The sequence below is a fragment of the Coregonus lavaretus genome (genome assembly GCF_964263955.1).
Source record: "Coregonus lavaretus genome assembly, chromosome: 30".
In the NCBI taxonomy this organism is placed as follows: domain Eukaryota; kingdom Metazoa; phylum Chordata; class Actinopteri; order Salmoniformes; family Salmonidae; genus Coregonus; species Coregonus lavaretus.
The window spans coordinates 14,803,168-14,828,622 of NC_140017.1; the positions used below are offsets into that span (position 1 = coordinate 14,803,168).

The window sequence follows — 25,455 nt, forward strand, 5'->3', positions numbered from 1 at the left end:
GTGAGAGGTCGAATAAATAATAAACTGGTGAATGTATAATAACTGGTTAATGGAGCGCGTTAGTGTCTGCAGAGAAAGCATTGCTGCCCCTGGAGGAGACCAGGGCCTACTTCATCAACAAGGGCTTCAGTCAAGGATGCGAAACGCAACCAAACACACATTCACAAAGGTCATAGGTCAAATCCACAGGCCTTCTATAGTATAATCTCTATCGTTGGCTCTATGTTTACCACGGTTTGTGTCTGAGGAGTGAACAGTTGTACAAATGTACTTTGTGAATAAGACTGTCTTCATGTATGCCTGCAAATGATGTCTAATTGATGTGCATGTTTGTGAAGGGTGGCATGTGAAGGATGGAGTGTTAATTAGTAGCACCATTGTTTGATGTTCCTATTTGCAGAGGCCTGACTGTAATTAACAAGCAGAGAACACACTCCTAACAGCGCAACTTTGAATGAATACGTGCCAGACAGGTTTCTGTGTTCGGGCGGATCTGCCGAATATATAGATGCAGTAAGGCGCAAAGGTATGTTTGTAGGAATACACAGCATGGGAAGTCACATTACACAACTCGGAACACATACATTCATTCATATACAAATAATACGATAAACCTTTATGTTATTCTCATGTTTCCCTACTTTACAGAATAGGACCCATTGTAAAACAAATCAAATTAATAACAATTTATTAAAATATAAAATTAATAAAACATTGCTCATGTTTTTTTACTTTTTTGGCTTTCTGGAAACAAGTACTGTATATCTGACAAGAAAACATGATATGAAAATATGAAACTCAAGCCAATCAAAGAAAAATACTGATGTGTTCTGTCTGCTGTGGTTACATTTAATACATCTGTACCTTCAAATGTATGTAGTGCAATAGCAATGATTTGTTGATTAGCAGCAGGTAACTAAATAGTTTGTCTACATACAGCCACAGCATAGAAAAATGTTGGACTGGTACGACTGCTAAATTATTTTCCTGAAATGACTCTGCACCAATAACAATCTGACAAATCTTAGGTTAGAATACTGTTAGAATGCCAGCCACCCAATCAGCCTTCAGAGAACTGCCTGAAGAGAGCCTCTGATTGGCTGTCTGTAAAGGTTGGGACAAAATGAACTTGCAGGATTTCTGAAAAGCCTTCCGAGAGACTGGGCACCACAAACTTCTTCCTGTGTGTAGAGAAAAAGTCTGTTCAGAGTGGGCAAATACCTTCAGACATGCATTTATTTTACATGACATACAGTGAGGGAAAAAAGTATTTGATCCCCTGCTGATTTTGTACGTTTGTCCACTGACAAAGACATGATCAGTCTATAATTTTAATGCTAGGTTTATTTGAACAGTGAGAGACAGAATAACAACAAAAAAATCCAGAAAAACGCATGTCAAAAATGTTATAAATTGATTTGCATTTTAATGAGGGAAATAAGTATTTGACCCCTCTGCAAAACATGACTTAGTACTTGGTGGCAAAACCCTTGTTGGCAATCAGAGGTCAGACGTTTCTTGTAGTTGGCCACCAGGTTTGCACACATCTCAGGAGGGATTTTGTTCCACTCCTCTTTGCAGATCTTCTCCAAGTCATTAAGGTTTCGAGGCTGACGTTTGGCAACTCGAACCTTCAGCTCCCTCCACAGATTTTCTATGGGATTAAGGTCTGGAGACTGGCTAGGCCACTCCAGGACTTTAATGTGCTTCTTCTTGAGCCACTCCTTTGTTGCCTTGGCCGTGTGTTTTGGGTCATTGTAATGCTGGAATACCCATCCACGACCTTTCATTGCCCTGGCTGAGGGAAGGAGGTTCTCACCCAGGATTTGACGGTACATGGCCCCGTCCATCGTCCCTTTGATGCGGTGAAGTTGTCCTGTCCCCTTAGCAGAAGAACACCCCCAAAGCATAATGTTTCCACCTCCATGTTTGACGGTGGGGATGGTGTTCTTGGGGTCATAGGCAGCATTCCTCCTCCTCCAAACACGGCGAGTTGAGTTGATGCCAAAGAGCTCGATTTTGGTCTCATCTGACCACAACATTTTCACCCAGTTCTCCTCTGAATCATTCAGATGTTCATTGGCAAACTTCAGACGGGCCTGTATATGTGCTTTCTTAAGCATGGGGACCTTGCGAGCGCTGCAGGATTTCAGTCCTTCACGGCGTAGTGTGTTACCAATTGTTTTCTTGGTGACTATGGTCCCAGCTGCCTTCAGATCATTGACAAGATCATCCCATGTGGTTCTGGGCTGATTCCTCACCGTTCTCATGATCATTGCAACTCCACGAGGTGAGATCTTGCATGAAGCCCCAGGCCGAGGGAGATTGACAGTTATTTTGTGTTTCTTCCATTTGCGAATAATCGCACCAACTGTTGTCACCTTCTCACCAAGCTGCTTGGCGATGGTATTGTAGCCCATTCCAGCCTTGTGTAGGTCTACAATCTTTCTTGTCCCTGACATCCTTGGAGAGCTCTTTGGTCTTGGCCATGGTGGAGAGTTTGGAATCTGATTGATTGATTGCTTCTGTGGACAGGTGTCCTTTATACAGATAACAAACTGAGATTAGGAGCACTCCCGTTAAGAGTGTGCTCCTAATCTCAGCTCGTTACCTGTATAAAAGTCACCTGGGAGCCAGAAATCTTTCTGATTGAGAGGGGGTCAAATACTTATTTCCCTGATTAAAATGCAAATCAATTTATAACATTTTTGACATGCGTTTTTCTGGATTTTTTTGCTGTTATTCTGTCTCTCACTGTTCAAATAAACCTACCATTAAAATTATAGACTGATCATGTCTTTGTCAGTGGGCAAACGTACAAAATCAGCAGGGGATCAAATACTTTTTTCCCTCACTGTACATATATGCTGCGTTTATACAGGTAACCCAATTCTGATTTTTTTCCACTAATTGGTCTTTTGACCAATCAGATCAGCTCTTTTGCCAATTATTGGGCAATAGATCAGAATTGGGCTGACTGTGTAAACACAATATTAGTGTGCTCTGATCCTTTCAACCCAATGTAGAGGCCAGTGAATCCCTACTTTGAGAATATGATGCTTTGAAGTCCCTTGATAATATCCAATGTCACTTACTTGTAACTGTGGAAGATCATGTCATTGACTTTGAGGTGCTTAGTGGTGGAGGGGGCCATCTCACGGAACTGTAAAGCACAGGAAGAGCCCAATAATGAACAACACTCTGCATCAAGGCATCACCTCAGAGCCTATATTGAACTGGGTGTCTCCCATGGCCTGTACATTATAAGGTTTAAGAATTGAACATTGAACCAGATGTTGTAGTTTAAGTCCCAGGTTGGCCTATACTGTGTGTACGATCAGGTCCCAAGTTCACGTCACCCTCTACACTGAACTGCTGAAGAATTAATCATGTGTAGTCTGGTATACACAGTTCAGTAGAGGTAAAGAGGAGACCTACTCTGTTGTTGTGCTTGGCCTGCTCTAGGGAGGCAGAGAAGTTGAAGCAGCGACAGGACACCCCCAAACTCTGGCTGACATCAATATACCTGGAGCGGGACAATGTATAGAAGTTACATGTTATTCCCTACAAACACACTCAATCAAAGATCTCTGGTTTGGTTCATGCATGTAGTGGATTTACCACAATCTGATATGTATGTGGTTTAGGTTGTTCATGAATTGCAACCAAAAGAGCTCCACACACTAGTAGGAGCACAGAGACAGGTACCGTTTGCGAGACTCAGGGTCTGGGTTGGTGTTATCCACCACAACGCTGCGGCCCTCCTTCAGAGCCCGCTCACAGGCCGATACACAGCTCTGCCACGAGCCCAGGGTGTCCTGACAAACACAGGTCAGGTCAGGTCAGTGTGTGTATATGCGTGTGTATGTTAAGAGCCAACAGCACACTGATCCACTCACCCTGTTCACGTACACGTAACCTTTGGGGACGATGTGTGTGTGGAAAAAGGTTGATTTCCCGGCTAGATAAAAAAAGAAGGGAGATAGTCGTCAGTAAAGAGAGAGGAAGACGGGGAGGATGGGGATAAAAGAAGGAATACACGTCCACTTACAAGCAGGGAAACCCACAGCAATGATGACTTCCTGCTTGGTGGAGGTGAGGGAGGCACTGGGCGGGTCATACAGACGGGCGTTGGAGTCACATTTCCTCTGGAGAGAGACACACACAGTCAGATGAGTCCATGCACACACATACATACAGAGGCTTAAAAGCTTCACATACGTATTCTGTGCAGACAGAATACCACAGATATCCACCAGGTTACACACAGGGTCAAATGGAGGAAGACTGAAGGGGGCGCTCTTCCAGCCCAGGAAGAACTCCTCTGGAGTTTGGAACTGCAGGCCAAGGTTCAGAGCAAACTAGTCCCCAGAGAGAGAGAGAGAGATAGGGTGTATCAGTGACAGTAAGGCATTATTAAGATTTGCAATGCATGCCTGTACAACACCTGGTCATAAAGTGTACGTACACCATAGCAAGAATGACATTTCATACAGTCAGTGGACACAGAACACTTTTCTCTGCTGATTTGTCTCTACTGATATTTTATCATATTCAAATTCCTCATTTCAACCCACTATTTGGGACACTTTTCTGTTTGGTGAGTATGAAGATGCGCTGGAACTAGAAATCAAGACAGACTGGTGGACGGGTGAACAGACTGATCTAGAGGTTAGTACAGATCCTCTCACCAGTCGGTCACTGCAGGAGAAGTCCTTCTTCTTCTTGCCAGGAGCCCAGTTAACAGGGCGTCCCGCTGCATCTGTGGCAGAGGAGAGAGAAAGGTCTCAGGCTCTTAGCTGCTGGAGGGCGAGTACAAGTTAATCAAACGTGACCATAAGCAGCACATCACTTACAAGAGTCAGGATAAGAATAGGCTAAGTAAGAGGAAGACGTTATGTTGCTATGGGGTGTTATGTTGTTGTTGACTCACCTCCCACATAGAGACTCTGGCTCTTGTCTACAGCCACACCGCCATTTGCCTGAGAGAGGAAAAACATGTTGGACCATGTTTGTATGTTTGTTGTTTGGGGGGTTGGGAGCAGGGAAAAATACATTTCTAGCTGGAAGCAGATGGACAAATTAAAGTACTTTTCTATTCTATCCTAATATTTCTATTGTATTCTAAGCTGATATTTTGATTCTATTCCATTCTATTTATTTCCCACACCATGCCCTTGTTGAAGTATGAAAATGTACTCACTCACTACTGTAAGTTGCTCTGGATAAGAGTGTCTGCTAAATTACTCAAATGTAATGTAAATGTTGAAGCAGTGACTGGTCTATGTCATGACTCACCAGGGTAATGTGGTCTGAGTGGATGACAAACAACTAGACAATCCTAAAGGGAGCTGGTTTTGTGAACCTTTTGCGACACACCTGTGTTGTGGTGGTTTGTAGAAGGATACAATCGTCGTCTACCTGTAATCCCTATTCACAATGTCTGATATGATGCGTGCCTTATGGTCTCACCTTCTCACACAGGTGCACCCACATCCCCATCACTGGCTTCCTGTAGATCCCAGGACCAGACGCCACAAAGACCTGAGACACACACACACACACACACACACAGTTAGAGGTGTCAACATCTGAATTACACACAATAAAACACTGACAAACACATAGATAAAATAGTGTATCTGCTTTCAAGCTCCATCTTTGTGTGTAAATGTTTGTTGACTAACCTGTACGGGGAGCTGTAATTTCTTCAGAATGTTCTCCACTTTAGACCTGAAATCCTCAGGTTTCAGTTTCCCCCTAGAGATACCCATCTGATTGGTGAAGAACACAACCTGGGAGGGGCAACAGAGACATCATTAGCTATTCATCTAGCCACATATACCATTAAAGGGATGGATAAGAAATAGGTATCATAAAACAACTTTGCAGTGTCCATGCTTGACAATACATTTACAGTGGCTTGCGAAAGTATTCACCCCCCTTGGCATTTTTCCTATTTTGTTGCCTTACAACCTGGAATTAAAATTGATTTTTGGGGGGGTTTGTTTCATTTGATTTACACAACATGCCTACCACTTTGAAGATGCAAAATATTTTTTGTGAAACAAACAAGAAATAAGACAAAAAAACGGAAAACTTGAGCGTGCATAACTATTCACCCCCCCAAAGTCAATACTTTGTAGAGCCACCTTTTGCAGCAATTACAGCTGCAAGTCTCTTGGGGTATGTCTCTATAAGCTTGGCACATCTAGCCACTAGGATTAGAGGTCAGAGGTCAGTCGTTTCCTGTAGGTGGCCACCAGGTTTGCACACAGCTCAGGAGGGATTTTGTCCCACTCCTCTTTGCCGATCTTCTCCAAGTCATTAAGGTTTCGAGCCTGATGTTTGGCAACTCGAACCTTCAGCTCCCTCCACAGATTTTCTATGGGATTAAGGTCTGGAGACTGGCTAGGCCACTCCAGGACCTTAATGTGCTTCTTCTTGAGCCACTCCTTTGTTGCCTTGGCCGTGTGTTTTGGGTCATTGTCATGCTGGAATACCCATCCACGACCCATTTTCAATGCCCTGGCTGAGGGAAGGAGGTTCTCACCCAAAATTTGATGGTACATGGCGCCGTCCATCGTCCCTTTGATGCGGTGAAGTTGTCCTGTCCCCTTAGCAGAAAAACACCCCCAAAGCATAATGTTTCCACCTCCATGTTTGACGGTGGGGATGGTGTTCTTGGGGTCATAGGCAGCATTCCTCCTCCTCCAAACACGGCGAGTTGAGTTGATGCCAAAGAGCTCGATTTTGGTCTCATCTGACCACACATTTTCACCCAGTTCTCCTCTGAATCATTCAGATGTTCATTGGCAAACTTCAGACGGGCCTGTATATGTGCTTTCTTGAGCAGGGGGACCTTGCAGGTGCTGCAGGATTTCAGTCCTTCACGGCGTAGTGTGTTACCAATTGTTTTCTTGGTGACTATGGTCCCAGCTGCCTTGAGATCATTGACAAGATCCTCCTGTGTAGTTCTGGGCTGATTCCTCACCGTTCTCATGATCATTGCAACTCCACGAGGTGAGATCTTGCATGGAGCCCCAGGCCGAGGGAGATTGACAGGTCTTTTGTGTTTCTTCCATTTGCGAATAATCGCACCAACTGTTGTCACCTTCTCACCAAGCTGCTTGGCGATGGTCTTGTAGCCCATTCCAGCCTTGTGTAGGTCTACAATCTTGTCCCTGACATCCTTGGAGAGCTCTTTGGTCTTGGCCATGGTGGAGAGTTTGGAATCTGATTGATTGATTGCTTCTGTGGACAGGTGTCTTTTATACAGGTAACAAACTGAGATTAGGAGCACTCCCTTTAAGAGTGTGCTCCTAATCTCAGCTCATTACCTGTATAAAAGACACCTGGGAGCCAGAAATCTTTCTGATTGAGAGGGGGTCAAATACTTATTTCCCTCATTAAAATGCATATCAATTTATAACATTTGACATGCGTTTTTCTGGATTTTTTTGTTGTTATTCTGTCTCTCACTGTTCAAATAAACCTACCATTAAAATTATAGACTGATCATTTCTCTGTCAGTGGGCAAACGTACAAAATCAGCAGGGGATCAAATACTTTTTTCCCCTCACTGTAGCGCCATCCATCATTCCTTCAATTCTGACCAGTTTCCCAGTCCCTGCTGATGAAAAATGATGCTGCCACCACCGTGCTCCACTGTGGAGATGGTGTTCTCGTTTTCCTTGATGGCCAAAAAACTCAATTTTAATCTCATCTGACCAGAGTACCTTCCATATGTTTGGGGAGTCTCCCACATGCCTTTTGGCGAACACCAAACGTGTTTGCTTATTTTTTTCTTGAAGCAATGGCTTTTTTCTGGCCACTCTTCCGTAAAGCCCAGCTCTGTGGAGTGTACGGCTTAAAGTGATCCTATGGACAGATACTCCAATCTCCGCTGTGGAGCTTTGCAGCTCCTTCAGGGTTATCTTTGGTCTCTTTGTTGCCTCTCTGATTAATGCCCTCCTTGCCTGGTCCGTGAGTTTTGGTGGGCGGCCCTCTCTTGGCAGGTTTGTTATGGTGCCATATTCTTTCAATTTTTTAAATAATGGATTTAATGGAGCTCTGTGGGATGTTCAAAGTTTCATATATTTTTTTATAACCCAACCGTGATCTGTACTTCTCCACAACTTTGTCCCTGACCTGTTTGGAGAGCTCCTTGGTCTTCATGGTGCCGCTTGCTTGGTGGTGCCCCTTGCTTAGTGGTGTTGCAGACTCTGGGGCCTTTCAGAACAGGTGTATATATACTGAGATCATGTGACAGATCATGAGACTTTATTTAACTAATTATGTGACTTCTGAAGGTAATTGGCTACACCAAATCTTATTTAGGGGCTTCATAGCAAAGGGGGTGAATACATATGCAAGTACCACTTTTCCATTATTTATCTTTTTAAACAAGTTATTTTTTTCATTTCACTTCACCAATTTTGACTATTGTGTATGCATGAAATCTAAATAAAAATCAATTTAAATTACAGGTTGTAATGCAACAAAATAGGAAAAACGCCAAGGGGGATGAATACTTTTGCAAGGCACTGTATGTTTGCTTCTACCTTGTAGCCTTTCTTTAATAAGCTGGCCAGTCTGGGTTGGATCTCAGGAAAGAGAATCCTGTAAAGGAGATTAGAGATCAAATAAAGGCAAGGAAATGACTCAAGTCAAGAGATGAAGAAGAGAGCAAAGCGAGAGGAGGCCGTATGCAAAGCCAGAACTTGACAGAACAGCAGACTGACTGACCTCCAGTCATCTGGGCTGGTGGGAAACACTTTGCCAGAATTGGTGGTGATGATACAGCCGTCAATGTCGAATCCAGCAATCTGGGCCAGGAAGAAAGATGGGTCGGCTTTAAACATGATGTTACTAAAAGTAATTGTGTTTGTACTGCTTGGTAGAAAGCGAACTCGACACAATTAGATTGTTGGTGGCAACAATATGTCCAAAGTGCTCAAATGTAGGCCTAAAAAATGTTCATCCTTGGATGGACAATAAAGTTATATTCTATTCATCATCTCATTCAAACATAACACACAGACTCATTGGCTTAAATAAAATATTGAGTTTTACAGAATTACCTAGTTAGCTCTTACCTTGGTGCTTCCAGTGACGCCAGCAGCAGTGTAGAGCATGAGGTTTCCAATCTCCTGCCAGTTGCTTTGAGAACAAGCTGAGGCCTGCTGCTGGACACTGTCTCTGCTAGCCCCTGAAGCCCTCTCTGACATCTCCTGGAGCTGTCGGAGCTTCTCCTCAGCAAGCTTTTCATCCTCGTCCTCACTGTCTGAGCCCGCAGTCCTCTGACACTTCTCCTGCGGTTCCTCCTCAGAACTGTGCGGCCTCTTGGATGCCTGCGTGAAAAACAAAAATGCAATCATGGTATGGTACGGTCAAATGAAATTTCACGTAAATTGAGGTTGGCATTGAGAAAACATGGTGTATTTTGAAAGTTGAAATGATACGTTCAGTCCTTTTGGTTACTCAAAATATTGCTAGACAAATTAAAACGCATGCCATTTTCTTGGTTAAAGATGAACCTGTTCTCATACCTTCTTGGGAGAGGAAGCAAAAAAGTATTTGATGCTGCGTTTGGGACCTGTGCTCTGAATCTCCCTCCCTCTGTCATTCTTTCCGCCTTTTGTCTTATCCGGCGCTTTCAACCTTTCTACAGCCTTCCCCTTCTGGGCAGAGGATGAGGAGGTTTTGTTGGAAGCAGAGAACTGCACTCTGAAGGGGTGGCTCTGGTTGACCAGGTAGAGGGTGCTGTCATGGGTCAGTCTGCCAGACTGGCCTCTACCAAGACTCTCACTGCCCAAGGAAGAGGGGTTTGGACCAAGCTGAAGAGGAAAACTATTGTTACTTTGACAACAGTTACAGACAGGTTAAGCAGTAGTGTAAAACTAAGATAAGAGTGTTGGCCTCAACAACAGGCACAGTGTAATAATTTCATACCTGTGTTACAAGTACCTCCTTGTCTGCATAACAGGCCACCAGCTTCACTAGAAGGAATATGACACATTTTAGATAGTTGTGCAGTTTAGATAGCTGGCTGGAGTAATCCCACCAGACACCGCATTTCAAATTATGCAGACAGAAATATGCATCCCAATAATCTCTCCTTTCTCCTGAAGCCTACACTCATTCACTACTCTTCTCACATTTAAAATCATTGAATTGGTGTAAGCATGGACTAGAGGGAGTTTCCATATATCTTTCATTTATATTTAAATCCATGAAGGAAAGTGAACAAGTGCACACTTTGGGAGGAAAGAGAAATAATTAGAACATAGCCATTGATATGATTCTAACGTTAGCTAGCTAGTCCTCTTACCCTGGTGTCGGGAGCACTTCTTGTCAACAACTCCAGTCTCTGGACCACGACCTAGGATCACGGCTCGGCCATCCGCTAGTGGGACACGATCGCCGGATGCACTGACTACTGTGCACTGCTGCATCTGCAAAGACAAGAGACAGTAGGATGTTGGGAACAACAAATAACGTAAGGTGTCCATAACATATCGGTTTGCAATGGGTGTAATATTAATTAAGCATGCTAAATTTGACTGAAGTCAAGAGCTGAGCAGCTATTTTAAACGTAACTTTACGAAGTGTTGAACGATAATAGCTAGCTTTATAAGTTCAAAAGCTACTGGCTAGCCGTGTATGAGTAAGAGGATACTTCTCTTCTAAATCATGCATGGTTAAAAGCCAAAGCCAAGCTTTGCATGGTGAACACATCCACATCAGTCATTCAAAAGTGTACTCAACGTTTTCAGTTCACAACTAGACAAGATGAAGAATGGAATATTGCCGAGAAATATGGGGAATACTTTAAAGGTGGCACTTTACAACTTTCATTGGTCCGTCACAAAAACACTTTCGTTTAGAAACATCCATCTCATATGGTTCCGACCCTAGTCTGGCTTGTCTTTCCCCATTGTGTCATCATACCCTACAGTTAACTAATTGTTTTCCTCAATAGGACCCCTCACATTGGTGGAGTCAGTCTCAGAAGGGCTATTAGATTACCCTGCCTGTCGAAAAACCTGTTTGTCAAAACAGACATCTGACAAGCCGAGGTTTACCCCATTCATAGACGCTAACTGCTTTAGCACATATTGACATAGTATCTTCTGGTCAGAGGCGTTTTGTTAAGATCCCGGACGCTCGTTCTGAATGTTAAAACGCATTGGTTGCAGTACGGTTTTGGAACAAGGAAGTAATCTTAGAAATAAATCATTTCCAAAAAACAAAAGGTTAAATTACTACACTCCTTAATAGGGTTAGTGTTCCCACAAGGCCATATCTCCATGCTACATCGCTTGTTTACACAAGACATAGGCGGCCACCTGTGCTACTTCGCTAATTAGCGGGCTCAACACACCTGTGCATAAGCGGAACTGGGGAGGAGTGTAGTTCGTCAACTGCAGGCACACACAGCTTGTGGATCTGTGCAAAACTGCTACAGTACGTGTATCTTTTTTATTTGAACGACTATTTCTCGCTGATATGAAAGATAAGGGGCATATCATCATATGTTTCGAAAAGCGGTTTGAAAGCGATGATTATTTATGTTTCTAAAAGTTAAAATACAGCGTCAGAATGGAGCCAACAGTGGGCGTATGTCACTGCTGGAAATCCTACATATGGAGAAGGGTTTTCAACAGCTAGCACAGGTTAATGTAGTTAGTTAGGCAATTCCACAATAATGGAATTAAACTGAGACTCTGATTTTTCACTTTAAAATGTATGCCAAACAAAAACCATTGATTTCAAAGTGTAACAAACCATACAACTCTATGCACAATTAGTTTGAACATTTTCCACTGAAAATTGGACTAAAACTAATTTACAGGAAGAACTGTGCAGATAAAGTTTGCATCTGCATAGTTTTTCCAGTAAATGTTTTCTTTTTTTAAAACGTTGTATATTGTTCAAAGTAGTCATTGTGCAGAGTTGTATGGTTTGTTAAAGGGTACTCAACCCCAATGAGTACGGTTACATGCGATTATTGTGGATTGTCAGATTAATATAATAATTTGAATAAAACGTTTACTTGCTTTGCAAGAAGAACGAATTCCCCTGTATAGTTACCACGTTAAACAGGAAGCTGATGTGTATTGCCACTTGCGGTTTAATTTTGAATCCCCTCATGGGGTGCAAAAAAAATCTTTGAAATGTGAACTCACATTTATTGCGGTATTGTGTTAGAGAAATAGTAATGGTGTCTTTTTGTTGGCACTAACTCCGCCATGGTTAGTTAGACAAAGCCTATGGAGAAAATGTATTACATTTTTGTAGGGTTTTTGTATAAACTCCGAAAATAAGTTCTGCGGTAAACACAGGTTTAGGAGATTCTTTATTCTATGAGGTAATCATCAGCTAACGTCACTTTTTGTCAATTTTCAAGAATTGATGTTGTAAGAAAAAGCACATAAAGGCTCATAATTCATAAAGGTCATGTTAACCGACTGCTATTATCTCATAGAACCAAACGTACAAGATCTCCTAAACCTGTGTTAACCTCAGACCTTATTTTCGGCATTTATTCCAAAACCCTATTCTTTCCCCATTCATTTTCCCATAGAGATTGCTGAACGAACCTGAGGTAATTTCCAGGTTTAAGACTAAAGGTGGCGAGCTCGATTGTGTTAGGAAGAATCATCACCTTGAAAATTTAAGATTAAGGGCTCAATTCAATCCAACCCGCATTGCAGTATTATCACAGTAGCTCTTTTTCCAATGGTCAAATTCACTCACAGATTGGTCTTGGTTACTGTATAAAAACCTACAACTACTACCAGGGCGACCTTCTCACAGGTATGCTTTCACTTTTTAGAATTAGAAGTGTGTGGGTACGGGATTAATATACTAAATAAAGGATTTTTAAAAAGATATCAGCCCCATGTGGGATTAGAACTCACAACCATTGAACTAAGAGCCAATTGTTTTAGCAGACTGCACCACCAGTCATAGCAGTTGGGAAACAAATATAACTATTTATTGTTAAAATCGATGTAGCTACGACTATAGATGTATAATCCTCATCCTCCTTGAGATAGTAGAGCATATTTATAGGATACAGTGAGGGGAAAATGTATTTGATCCCCTGCTGATTTTGTACGTTTTCCCACTGACAAAGAAATGATCAGTCTATAATTTTAATGGTAGGTTTATTTGAACAGTGAGAGACAGAATAACAGCAAAAAAATCCAGAAAAACGCATGTCAAAAATGTTATAAATTGATTTGCATTTTAATGAGGGAAATAAGTATTTGACCCCCTCTCAATCAGAAAGATTTCTGGTTCCCAGGTGTCTTTTATATGGATTAAGAGTGTGCTCCTAATCTCAGCTCGTAAAGGGAGTGCTCCTAATCTCAGTTTGTTACCTGTATAAAAGACACCTGTCCACAGAAGCAATCAATCAATCAGATTCCAAACTCTCCACCATGGCCAAGACCAAAGAGCTCTCCAAGGATGTCAGGGACAAGATTGTAGACCTACACAAGGCTGTAATGGGCAACTAGACCATCGCCAAGCAGCTTGGTGAGAAGGTGACAACAGTTGGTGCGATTATTCGCAAATGGAAGAAACACAAAATATCTGTCAATCTCCCTCGTACTGGGGCTCCATGCAAGATCTCACCTCGTGGAGTTGCAATGATCATGAGAACGGTGAGGAATCAGCCCAGAACTACACGGGAGGATCTTGTCAATGATCTCAAGGCAGCTGGGACCATAGTCACCAAGAAAACAATTGGTAACACACTATGCTGTGAAGGACTGAAATCCTGCAGTGCCCGCAAGGTCCCCCTGCTCAAGAAAGCACATATACAGGCCCATCTGAAGTTTGCCAATGAACATCTGAATGATTCAGAGGAGAACTGGGTGAAAGTGTTGTGGTCAGATGAGACCAAAATCGAGCTCTTTGGCATCAACTCAACTCGCCGTGTTTGGAGGAGGAGGAATGCTTCCTATCACCCCAAGAACACCATCCCCACCGTCAAACATGGAGGTGGAAACATTATGCTTTGGGGGTGTTTTTCTGCTAAAGGGACAACTTCACGGAATCAAAGGGAGGATGGACGGGGCCATGTACCGTCAAATCTTGGGTGAGAACCTCCTTCCCTCAGCCAGGGCATTGAAAATGGGTCTTGGATGGGTATTCCAGCATGACAATGACCCAAAACACACAGCCAAGGCAACAAAGGAGTGGCTCAAGAAGAAGCACATTAAGTTCCCGGAGTGACCTAGCCAGTCTCCAGACCTTAATCCCATAGACAATCTGTGGAGGGAGCTGAAGGTTCGAGTTGCCAAACGTCAGCCTCGAAACCTTAATGACTTGGAGAAGATCTGCAAAGAGGAGTGGGACAGAACCCTCCTGAGATGTGTGCAAACCTGGTGGCCAACTACAAGAAACGTCTGACCTCTGTGATTGCCAACAAGGGTTTTGCCACTAAGTCATGTTTTGCAGAGGGGTCAAATACTTATTTCCCTCATTAAAATGCAAATCAATTTATAACATTTTTGACATGCGTTTTTCTGGATTTTTTTGTTGTTATTCTGTCTCTCACTGTTCAAATAAACCTACCATTAAAATTATAGACTGATCATGTCTTTGTCAGTGGGCAAACGTACAAAATCAGCAGGGGATCAAATAGTTTTTTCCCTCACTGTATATCTTCATTTGTAACATTGTGTGATTTCAGTTGTAGCATCACAGGTCCAAGATGGGCTAACCCAGTGGTTCTCAAACCTCTCCTTGTAGACCCCCAGCCAGTTCATGTATTTGATCTATTCCAGAACTAGCACACCTGATTCGACTTGTCAACTAACCCTTAATTAGGTGAATCAGGTGAACTAGTTCAGGGCTAAAACAAAATTATGAAATGTCTTGGGTCCCCGAGGAGAACCACTGGGCTAACCTAACCAGATAAAACTAGTTGGAGGGTATGACATAGTAATAAATCAGCTGTAAAACGGTTTTATATAGGCTATGATGGGACCAGATTTTTTTCTAATCAGGTCATATCCTCTTTTAAAATAGACAACAACTGTGATTGGACAATAGAACTGACAGGGCTGAGTTTTCTTTATGCAGGGTTGCATCATGTAGGCCTTTTGCATCTGTAATTAAAACGTTACTCACATAGTATGTCATCACTATTGTGTTGATAAGGTCTAGGTAGCCTAGCCACCCACAGTTTGAATATAAACCACATTCGATCACATTCACATTCTCTTATAACAAATACAGGTCTATTTTAGGCTATAAATACATAGCTTAGGCTATAAATACATGACGTTACCACTTCGTTTCCCCTGGCCAGAGGGGATCAGAGTGCATAGGCTTCTCTATGCTACCTGCAGCTGTGGTTGTTATCAGTAGGCTACAGTTGATCAAACTGAAGCACAGATTAATTGTGCACAAGTTGACAATGAGGCAAATCAGTCTAAACAACAGTACTTTGTCCCTCTTTTCAATGCTTTTGTGTCCATTTTTTTATTTTATTAAACCGAATCAAATATGTTGGAGCAAATGCCAGCTCGCCACACGTTGCCCTGCTGTGTTGATCTCTGGAGATTGATGGAAATTCCCACATAATGCTACAAATGAAGAAACATGTCCTATATGTATGTTCTACTATCTCGAAATGTTGAATTAGTGTCTCGAAATTACAAGTTAGTATCTCAAAATGTTGACTTAAAAATTTGGTGGGGGAATGAGGTTCCATATTATGGCTGCAAATTGACTTTCACCTCAATTACTTACAAATTGACTTTCAGCTCAAAGTGCAGGTGTAAAATGCAGTTTATTTCTGTATCTTGTGTTTTGAAAATGCATCACTGTTTATGGCTGTATGAATTCTGATTTCTATGTTAATGACAGGCTACATTTGCGCAGTGATTGTGTGCATGTGTGTGCGCAGGGGTTCGTGAGCTTCTTTTTGGGGGTCACACCTCAAAGTTTGAGAACCACTGATCTAGCGAAGAGATTGATGATTTGTTGTACAACTATGGGATTGGATGCAGCGCAAACTTCAAATTGTAATAAGTAATTTATTACATTTGTAAAGTGGTTTTCATTATACAGAACAATCTCATGCATTAATTGTAGAGAGAGGATTGCCATAAATACATATGCAGCTTCAAAATCATATTAAATCTGCAATATGCAACTTTTTTGGTGGCCTTACAAAATTCACATAGACGTGTGAGTTATCGATCTGTCATTTTAATTGAAAGCAAGTCTAAGAAGTGGTAGATCTGTTCTATGTGCACTATTTCTATGCTTCCCGTTCTTAACTTTTGTTTTTGTCTATTACTTTCAGTTTCGTACACCAGTTTCAAACATCTTAAAATATAATATTTTTGGTTATGGAAAATATATTTCACAGCGGGTTAGATGGTACAATGTTTCTCTACACTATACATGCTTGTTTTGTCACAAACTGAAATTAGGCGAAATATTAGAATTTTAGCAACCAGGAAATGGCAGTTAACTGTTTACTTTGCAAGCTCATCAGCAATGGGGCAACAATTACTAGCATAGGCCTAATTGTATTTTGGTATGTCAAAATTGCTTGACATTTATAATTTACTTATGAAGCTTGCATTTGGAATTTGTTGTTCAAATTAATTATTACATAATCAAAATGTATTGTAGACTAATGAAAAGGGCTGTCTGGTAGCCTCAATAAATAGACAAAGATTTGTAGTTGAACAACTCATTGCATGTATAGATGTTTTTTTTAAACTTCATTTGAGAACATGACTTTCCTTGCTCTTAGAATGCACGACTTGGGCTTAACTCGAGACTCGACCCGTTCTACTTGTGACTCAGACCTTGTGACTCGATTAATAGTTACTTAATTAATAGTTACCTCTGTTAAAAAATAATCATGGTTTTCGATTTTGGTGATTACTGACTTTTAGACATTAAATGCACTATGCATTATGTGGGTTGAATGCTGTAACACAGAAAAAAACTATTAATAAAAGTAATATGATGGTAGTGACTGCTCACTTATTAACCATCAGTTATTTACATTGAAATAATGTATTAAAGTAGTTGTTGTGTATATCACATTTGTTTTATTTGATGAGTCAACTCATCTCTATAGAGCTGCTGTCTGACAATCACTATTTTAGTAGTTATTCAAAGTAAATAAGGCATACTTTTACGACTGCTGAATACCAATCCCTCGCAGAGCAACTGCTCTCTGTATCCCCTCTTGATCTCGCGTTCTTCTCTCTTACATAGCTGGCGTAAAATAATCAGACCAGACAAGTAGCCACGCAATGGATTATGGTCATTGTAGTTAATTATCACGTTTTCTGCGCTATGTGGAACATTGGCCTGTTGGAAACTACCACTCCCTATTACATTGCACAGTTCGGGCATGATCTGATTGATCTCTGTAGAAACTGCAGCGCAATGTGCGCATTGAGCTCACAGAAAGGAACGAAATTGAATTCAAATAATTTAACTGACGTCAGTCAACTATGAGTTGGGTTAGGGGAAGGGTTAGCTAACATGCTATGTAGTTGTAAAGTAGCTAAAAAGTAGTTGCAAAGTTGCTAATTAGCTAAAATTGTCCGTGATGAGATTCGAACACGCAACCTTCGGATTGCTAGATGTTCGAGTTACACGTCCACCTTACCACCCTCCTTTCGTTTCTGCCTTAAGTAATCTATTTTATCTAACCATACCAAACGTAACCTATGTTAATTTGAGTGTCCCGGATTCACGTTTACTTTGTTACGTCTAGTCTATGAGCCCATCTGTGAGATGAGGTTGTTGATAACTGGATATGAGAAGGGAGAGTCGGTCAAGGATCGATTCAGACTAGGTGGTAAATTGTATGACAAGCGGCAGTTTATTCAGAGTAAAAATGTCTGGTACAAAACGTGCACGGTCTCGTTCTTTCAGCTCATAGGGAACCTCCAGAAAAAAGCGCCAAAAAACAGTTCACATATGTTTTATACTATTTGTAAAGTAGGTTGAGTCTAGCAGATCTGGTCTTCTGGTTGGTCCATGCTGCTCGGGCGTCGTCCTCTGTGATTGGGTCTAGGAGATCTACACACTGTAACTCAGGCTCTTTGTTCCGAATGTTTCAGCAGAGTAAAGATTTGGTGTGTGCGTTTAGTTATCTCTTATCTTGAGTAAGTCTGTGTGTGTGAGTGCATCTGTGGCAAGAGTGTTGTGTGTGGTCAAAACTTGTCTTGGAAAAAGGAATTAGTTATAGCAATTTAATAGCAATAAGCTGTTTATAAAAATAGCATTTATTACAAATCCCCCTCTACACGTCTCTTAAGACGTGTCATATAGGGAAAGGCGTGACATAAACTAAGTAAAAAACAAACAAAAGGGAAACTTTCTCAGAGAGAAAGTTTTGAGTCCCCCTCTTCACGTCTCCCAGACGTGATCCATTATTTATGGTACATGAAGCATAGTTGAATCAGTCTTAAAAGAAAAACAATAATGTAGAAAAGAAAAACAACACATGATAACGCATAATGCAATTTGTAAATTTTTTAACCATTCCCCCTCTAGCATACTATTTATATGGCCAGTTAATTAAACAATGTTAGTCCCCCTCTAGTGAGTGAACACAACAATCAGAGTTGGTCTTCGAAATTGCTAACCTCCAATTGTCGTTGTTCAGGTTTGTAATCATGACAGGCCCATCCACCTTTAATATTATATAAGGGAGGATAGTCACTTTCAAAATCGTCCAGTTCCAAATCATTAGTTCCCAAAAACGGATACAAGGCAACATCCACAAAGAACAAGTATACCCATAGAAGCCATAACTTCACCCAGAATTGTCACAACAATAGTTTTCCATTTACCAAATATGTTATCAAACCAACCGTTTATGGAGCTATCTATACCAGAGTTCTTAACCAGTTCGTTCGCCAGCGTGGTGATGGTCACTCAAGCGCTTTTGTCACGGGCCCGTCCGGTGCTATATTGTTGGAGATGAAAATACAGCACATATATCCAAACAGAACACAAACCCCGTCCTGCTCAGCCAAAAGCATATCTAAAGCTATTCTATTCTGCCATGCCATTAAGCTAGTTGCCGCTGTCTGCTCAGCTAATCCCTTTATTGCATCACGAGTGTGGGTTATAAATATTTTGCTAGTTATATTAAATATAATTTATCCAATCTAAGTTTTTATTAATTGTTGACCAACAAAAAATACTTGATTCAAACTCAACTGCGATCTGATTCCCAGCTTTGAATTTTTCTGGAACCTCTCGAATTACTCCTATCCCATCAAAGGATCCTTTCATCAAAGGATCCCGGGAGGAGGTCCTACTTTCTATTTGACAACTCACCAGTCTCTGACACGTTTGATTGTTTACATATGTAGTTGAGTTCACAATCAGTTATCATCACACAACCATCAGATGTCAGCACAGGCCTGGTTTTGGGTCCTACAATCCTCTGTCTGCAACAAAGAGGAGAGATTAGTCATGTTCTCTTTCAGTTGTGATATTCTCTGTGTAGGAGCAGTGCTAAGATGCCCTACTCTGTATCCTATCTTACTAGTCCTAGAAAAACGATTAGAATCCCCTGAGACTTCAAACGTAGGCAACCTAGGTCGGAATGAGTTTGTTATCGGGGGATACTGATAGTTCAAGTTACTACAAGACTCTTTCACCACATTCCCAGGTGGTTTGCATGGGGATAAACCTGTTTTTGCGTACTTCAGACTTTCAGACAGTACCTACCCTTCTATGGGTCGCACTGCCATTTCTGGTAATTCCCTACCCTCACAACACTACACCTGTCCCCAAACTGTGTATGGAGATTTACATATCCCCCACGCTCTCAATATGAGCAACTACATAGTCCCAGGATGTACACGGCGACACACATATAGTGATGTCCTCCCCTAAAGTCCCTAATCTTCCCCTTTCCCTACGTCTAGCTGTCTCCTATGCCTTCATAGACTATGCTCAGGTATCATTTTATCAACTTGTTTTAGGTTAACTACTACTTTCGGCTGATCAGAAGGGTTTGAGTGTGTTAGGAATATGGCCCCCACAATCAGACAGCTACCTACCGTCAGGAGACCTGTGAATCCCCACCCTTGCCCTGAGAACATGTCAGACGCCAACCCATTACTTCACCTTCTACCAAACTCACACAGGGATGATCAGACAGGGTAAGGGAATCTTCGTTAAGGAGCCAACCACCGAGCCCTAATGGTGATCGGATCTTTCTCCTAACTCTGTGTTTGTTCATCAGGTGTAACTGAGTTTACCTTTTTACAGTGTGTGACATGCACCCAGATTGATCTAATAGAACTTGATAGGGCCCTTCCCAACAGGCCTGCTTCCAGTTTTTCTTCTTTTAGGGACTGGTTCCACACCCAGTCTCCTGGTGTGATAGAGTGGGTCACCTTCTCCTTTAGTTCACCTGTGGGGCACAAAACCTCTGACATACAGGTGTGGTTAATAAACTATCATACATGTTTTTCTGTTTTGTTTTTTAAAAGTATTTTGTCCTCTCCTTCGTATATATTTAATATTTAATCCATCCATCCCCCTTTTTGACACATGATTTGGCCATGTGTCAATATTACCACCTACCTAAACAATCACTTTGGTAATATTGGTAATTCATTATCCAATTGCCATTCCTCCACTCTCTCTTCTGTTATTTTATGGTTCAAATCAAATATACTATTACCAAACTATAATCTTCTTCACAATTTGCACAGTATTACAAATTACCCTCAACTTAGTAAAATAAACTATCTTAAAGTCCCGTCTCATGCCTTTAGAATTTACTAGTGTGGATGATTAATTAACACCAGAATGTTAAAACAGAGTTCAGAGGCAATTGAAATCATTTAACGAACTGTTTAATCCCATAGTATACTAAACATTACCTTTATTCTAAATATTTCATAAATGTTAGTTATCCCAAGTGTTCATTAAGTCCTCATGACATTCATTCTCATAAGAAATCATATATACCCCAAACTCAGCCAAATGCTAAAAAACTCCATAAAATTCACTGTGTGCTCCTCTAAGACCTATCACCCTTGACCTGCTGAAAACCCTCCAAAATTGAAACAACAACCCTTTATAAACATCATACTAGGTGTGTTGTTCTTTATTTGAAAACCCCAATTAAAACCAACAACCAAACAGCCAGGTCATGAGGACTCCTGATTTCTCTCTTCCCCTTCTGCCTACAGTTTCTTAACTGGTGCCCTTTCCTTGCAGTAACTACACGGTTCCTCACATTCTCTAGCAAAATGTCCCGTTTTGTCACAATTGTAACACTTCCACTCACTCCTGTCTCCACTATTACTATTTCCTTATTGTCTGTCTTTGCTACCGTAACCTCTCTTCTCTCCTAGGTATTGACTAATAGTCTCACTGTCTCTAATTCAACATAAAACCCCATCATCCAATCAATTTTCATACCCATTACTGTCAATGCCAAATTAGGTTTCTCTGTTCCTGTTGAAGTGCTAAATCAATAGTAGCCAATTCAAACACCTCACAATTTGGATCAAAGGGTTCCTTAGTCTTCCCCCCACTAGAGTCTACTATTTCTCCCTCAAGGACTTGTCACGCCTTATCTTCCTCTTTCTCACACTCAAAGCTGGGGGATGGACTTCTCTCTCTCTCCTCTCTCCTTTACACACCTTATGTATCTGTTTTAAGCATGGATTCGAGTTTATCTGCGTCCAGACGTCCCTCAAAACCATACCTCTCCCTCCACCTGGTTATATGATGGAGATTTCTTCTATCCCTGGATTCCATTTTAATTACATCAAGCATTTCTTGTCCCCAGTAAATTCTGGGACCTCTTGTGAGGATTTTCCCCCCCCATGGTTGGTACTGTTAAAAATCCCTTAGCCACCTCTTCTATATTACAAGTCAATTTAACAAGTAATTCAAAATAGCTTCACACAACAACACCTCATAAGGAGTGCCCAGCAGGAGTCCAATTCCTATCAGAAAACATACATACAAACATTCAGACACTCCCAATCTCTCCCAGGGGGAAAAAGTTATCCTTCTCCCTGAGTGAGATTGTTGTTCCCATAAGGGTTTCTTCATTTTGTTGTCAGGATTGGTTCTCGCTGCTCAAATCAGCTCTTACTTCAGACAATGGTCTGGAAGGAGTGGGGGCTGGTGTGCAGTGTGTTAGATGGTGCCAGGGTGCTCCTGATTTACCTCTGACCTGGACTGAGTGTGAAGTAACCTCCTTCACTTCGTACGGTCCAGTCCACCTGGGTTCCAGCCACTTTCTTTTGTGGACTTTCACCCTCACCCAGTCTCCCATTTTTACCTTCAGTGGTGGCGTGCTACCCGTCAGCTCCCCCTCTTGGGCCTTCTACACCTGAGAAGAGAGTGCTGCAGAAAATTCCGTCAATTTCATCACATAATCAGTCATTTCTATCTGTTGTACATCAAGGGCGGGCATATGACCTCCCTCCCTTGGTGGACCTTGCATTTCTCTCCCTTACATTATCTCATGTGGAGAGAGATGGGTCCCTGCCCCTGGTGATGCTCTCATAGCCATCAAAACCAGTGGCAGGGCTTCAACCCATGTCAATTTTGTCCCTGCACAAACCTTATTCAGTTTGATAAGTCTCACTCATTTACCACTGTTCACTTTAACTACATCCTTCACCGAACGAATATTCGAGCTTTTGGATGAGGCTTATACACTTTAAGACTATCGGAATCCTATATATTTTATTTTTATTTTTTTTACTAGCAATGTTCATCATTAAACAATATCCATTAAACAATTGACATTTACACATCCGACCCTATTGGTACATGGAGCGTTTGTCATTAAGTAATACACATTAATCAGTTGACATTTACACATCCGACCCTATTGGTACATGGAGCGTTTGTCATTAAGTAATACACATTTCAGTCTCTCCTAGCCACACAGTTCCCCCCCGGTCTGACTCTCTTGGTCCGTCTCTGTGAACCAACTCTCCCAGACGGTTTAATACATATTATCACAAAGTCCCTCCCGGTCTGACTCTCTTGGCCCGTCTCTAGTGAACCAACTCTCTTAGCCGACTCTCGACTTATTAATTATTATTCCCAGACATGTATACTACACTGCCTTTCAGTTTGTCATCTATGCATAAATTTTATCAACAATTCATACTCACACTCGGTAATACTGATCAAAATTTGGATAGACTATTCGACAATATGCAAAGTTTGATTTAACAGGTTTTGCTTACCTTTTTTTATAGTCGACTTTAGGATCAGTTTCCCGAGCTGAGTTGAATTGTTGTCCTCCCTCCGAATAATTACACCAGTCTTTCCGTGAATCGTCCTTTTACCAACTCGCCCCCCCACATCCACATCAACTACTCTGGACCGTGTATCAAACCATCCTCTGCTACCATTTTGTTGATAACTGGATATGAGAAGGGAGAGTCGGTCAAGGATCGATTCAGACTAGGTGGTAAATTGTATGACAAGCGGCAGTTTATTCAGAGTAAAAATGTCTGGTACAAAACGTGCACGGTCTCGTTCTTTCAGCTCATAGGGAACCTCCAGAAAAAAGCGCCAAAAAACAGTTCACATATGTTTTATACTATTTGTAAAGTAGGTTGAGTCTAGCAGATCTGGTCTTCTGGTTGGTCCATGCTGCTCGGGCGTCGTCCTCTGTGATTGGGTCTAGGAGATCTACACACTGTAACTCAGGCTCTTTGTTCCGAATGTTTCAGCAGAGTAAAGATTTGGTGTGTGCGTTTAGTTATCTCTTATCTTGAGTAAGTCTGTGTGTGTGAGTGCATCTGTGGCAAGAGTGTTGTGTGTGGTCAAAACTTGTCTTGGAAAAAGGAATTAGTTATAGCAATTTAATAGCAATAAGCTGTTTATAAAAATAGCATTTATTACAGGTTTAGATCACGATTTCCATGGTAGAGTTGAACAGCAAGGGGCAAAAAGTGCTAGATTTACTACAAAAATTTTAGGGTGACCATACGTCCTCTTTTTCCCGGACATGTCCTCTTTTTGGACAAAAAAAAATGCGTCTGGCCGGGATTTCTAAATCCAATTGATGATGCAGAGTGCTTTGATCAGGTCACCAACCTGAAGAAATTCACAGAAGGGTGTAACAGTGATGGAGAGTTCAGTAATCTGCAAGCACACAAGAAGTGGACCAAATATTTTGAAAGGTCCAAAAGCATAGATTTTCATTCAGCGCTACTGAAGATTGCACACTTTTTCTTTGCTATTCCTTCTCACAATGCAAATGTAGAGTTTTTTTTTACTGATGCAAAGCCAGTGGACAAAGGAAAGGAATCACTTGTCTGTTGAGTCACTGAAGGGGCTTCTGTGTACACAATATAACTTTAAAAACATGTCTTGCAAAGACTTTCATGCCTACTTGATTGGTAATCAAGGACTGTTGGGAAAGATTCGATCTTCGGGAAAGTATACCAGAGAGCATCAGGAGGACTGACATTATTTTTGACTGAAATAGTGGATTTTTTTTTATGACAACTGTTTTATTTTAACCTATGGACATGAAAAGAAACAGTGTCATGTAAAAGTTGTTAAAAGCTAAACTATTTTTATTTGTTTGTTATTATTCTATTGTTGAGGGCCAACAGTTGAATGGAAAGGATGTATTACTTTATGTATTAAAGTTCAATAACATAGTTGCATCGTTGTGAACGCATTTGTATTTACCACCCACTGCGGGTGTCCGTCTGCTCCCACTGTCCTCTTTTTTTGAAAACTAAAATATGGTCACCCTAACTAAAATAAATATCACCTTTGCAACAAACTGTCAAAATGAAAACCAGAATTGATGTTTCACTATAACTAAGCCTACACATCTGGTTTTGAAAGTTACTCTTGAAACTTTTGAAATCAATGTTTTATGTTTGGCACACATTTTTGTGAGTCTTACGTATTTCCATTACAGTGAAATTGCCCAACTACATTAACCTGGATAGTCAGATGTCTGTTTTGACAAACCCATTTTTTGGCAGGCAGGGTATTCTAATAGCTTTTAGTAGTCCCTTTTATAATCCGAGAGTGGAAGACACACTCATCTCTAACATGTGGGCTCAACGTTTCCGAACAGTCCCCCATTAGTCAGGATGTTGAATAAACTTCATTTGGACTTACTTTACCTGGTGTCCGCTGATTTTGTGCTTATGTCGGAGGTAATCTGAGACAAAATACCCACAGGGAAATGTTATTAACTCGACTTTCAGTACGATGGTCTATATGGTTCTGTCGGTTTGTATTTTCAGTTTGTAGTTTCAATTACTGATGCAATTCGCACCCGATGTAAACACTTGTACAATTTGTAAACAATGGCTAAACAAACTACAGACCGAAAGTTGCCGACTTTTAATTTGCAGTAAGACTTCTAATTTACAGTAAGATGCAAGCACTTCCAGCTGATTGCAAGGAAACGTG

At 41.3% G+C, this 25,455-nt stretch overlaps 1 protein-coding gene across 2 annotated transcripts; it reads right to left on the bottom strand.

The window, feature by feature from the left end:
• Positions 1-671: 671 nt before the first annotated feature.
• On the bottom strand, positions 672-25,455 carry LOC311105911 (bifunctional polynucleotide phosphatase/kinase-like). Of its 2 annotated transcripts, none has more exons than XM_084148141.1 (18): positions 25,164-25,455; positions 10,334-10,457; positions 9,955-10,001; positions 9,552-9,839; positions 9,099-9,353; positions 8,749-8,828; positions 8,565-8,622; positions 5,688-5,795; positions 5,473-5,544; positions 4,934-4,982; positions 4,692-4,762; positions 4,269-4,361; positions 4,052-4,148; positions 3,900-3,961; positions 3,709-3,818; positions 3,439-3,526; positions 3,096-3,163; positions 672-1,181 (listed from the first exon to the last, which is right to left on the bottom strand). In XM_084148141.1, the coding sequence occupies exons 2-18, from the start codon at positions 10,455-10,457 to the stop codon at positions 1,061-1,063; spliced, it is 1,791 nt and encodes a 596-aa protein (XP_084004267.1). In that variant the 5' UTR covers positions 25,164-25,455; the 3' UTR covers positions 672-1,060. The 2 variants fall into 2 exon arrangements, with proteins under 2 accessions (XP_084004267.1, XP_084004266.1); XM_084148140.1 differs by having other exon boundaries at positions 25,159-25,455.

Coding starts and splice junctions, on each gene's coding strand:
- LOC311105911 (XM_084148141.1), bottom strand. CDS start 10,457: ATGCAGCAGTGCACAGTAGTCAGTGCATCCGGCGATCGTGTCCCACTA. Junction 5,545..5,687: donor AATTACAGCTCCCCGTACAG/GTTAGTCAACAA, acceptor TGTGTGTCTCAG/GTCTTTGTGGCGTCTGGTCC. Junction 3,962..4,051: donor TGCTGTGGGTTTCCCTGCTT/GTAAGTGGACGT, acceptor TTTTTTATCTAG/CCGGGAAATCAACCTTTTTC.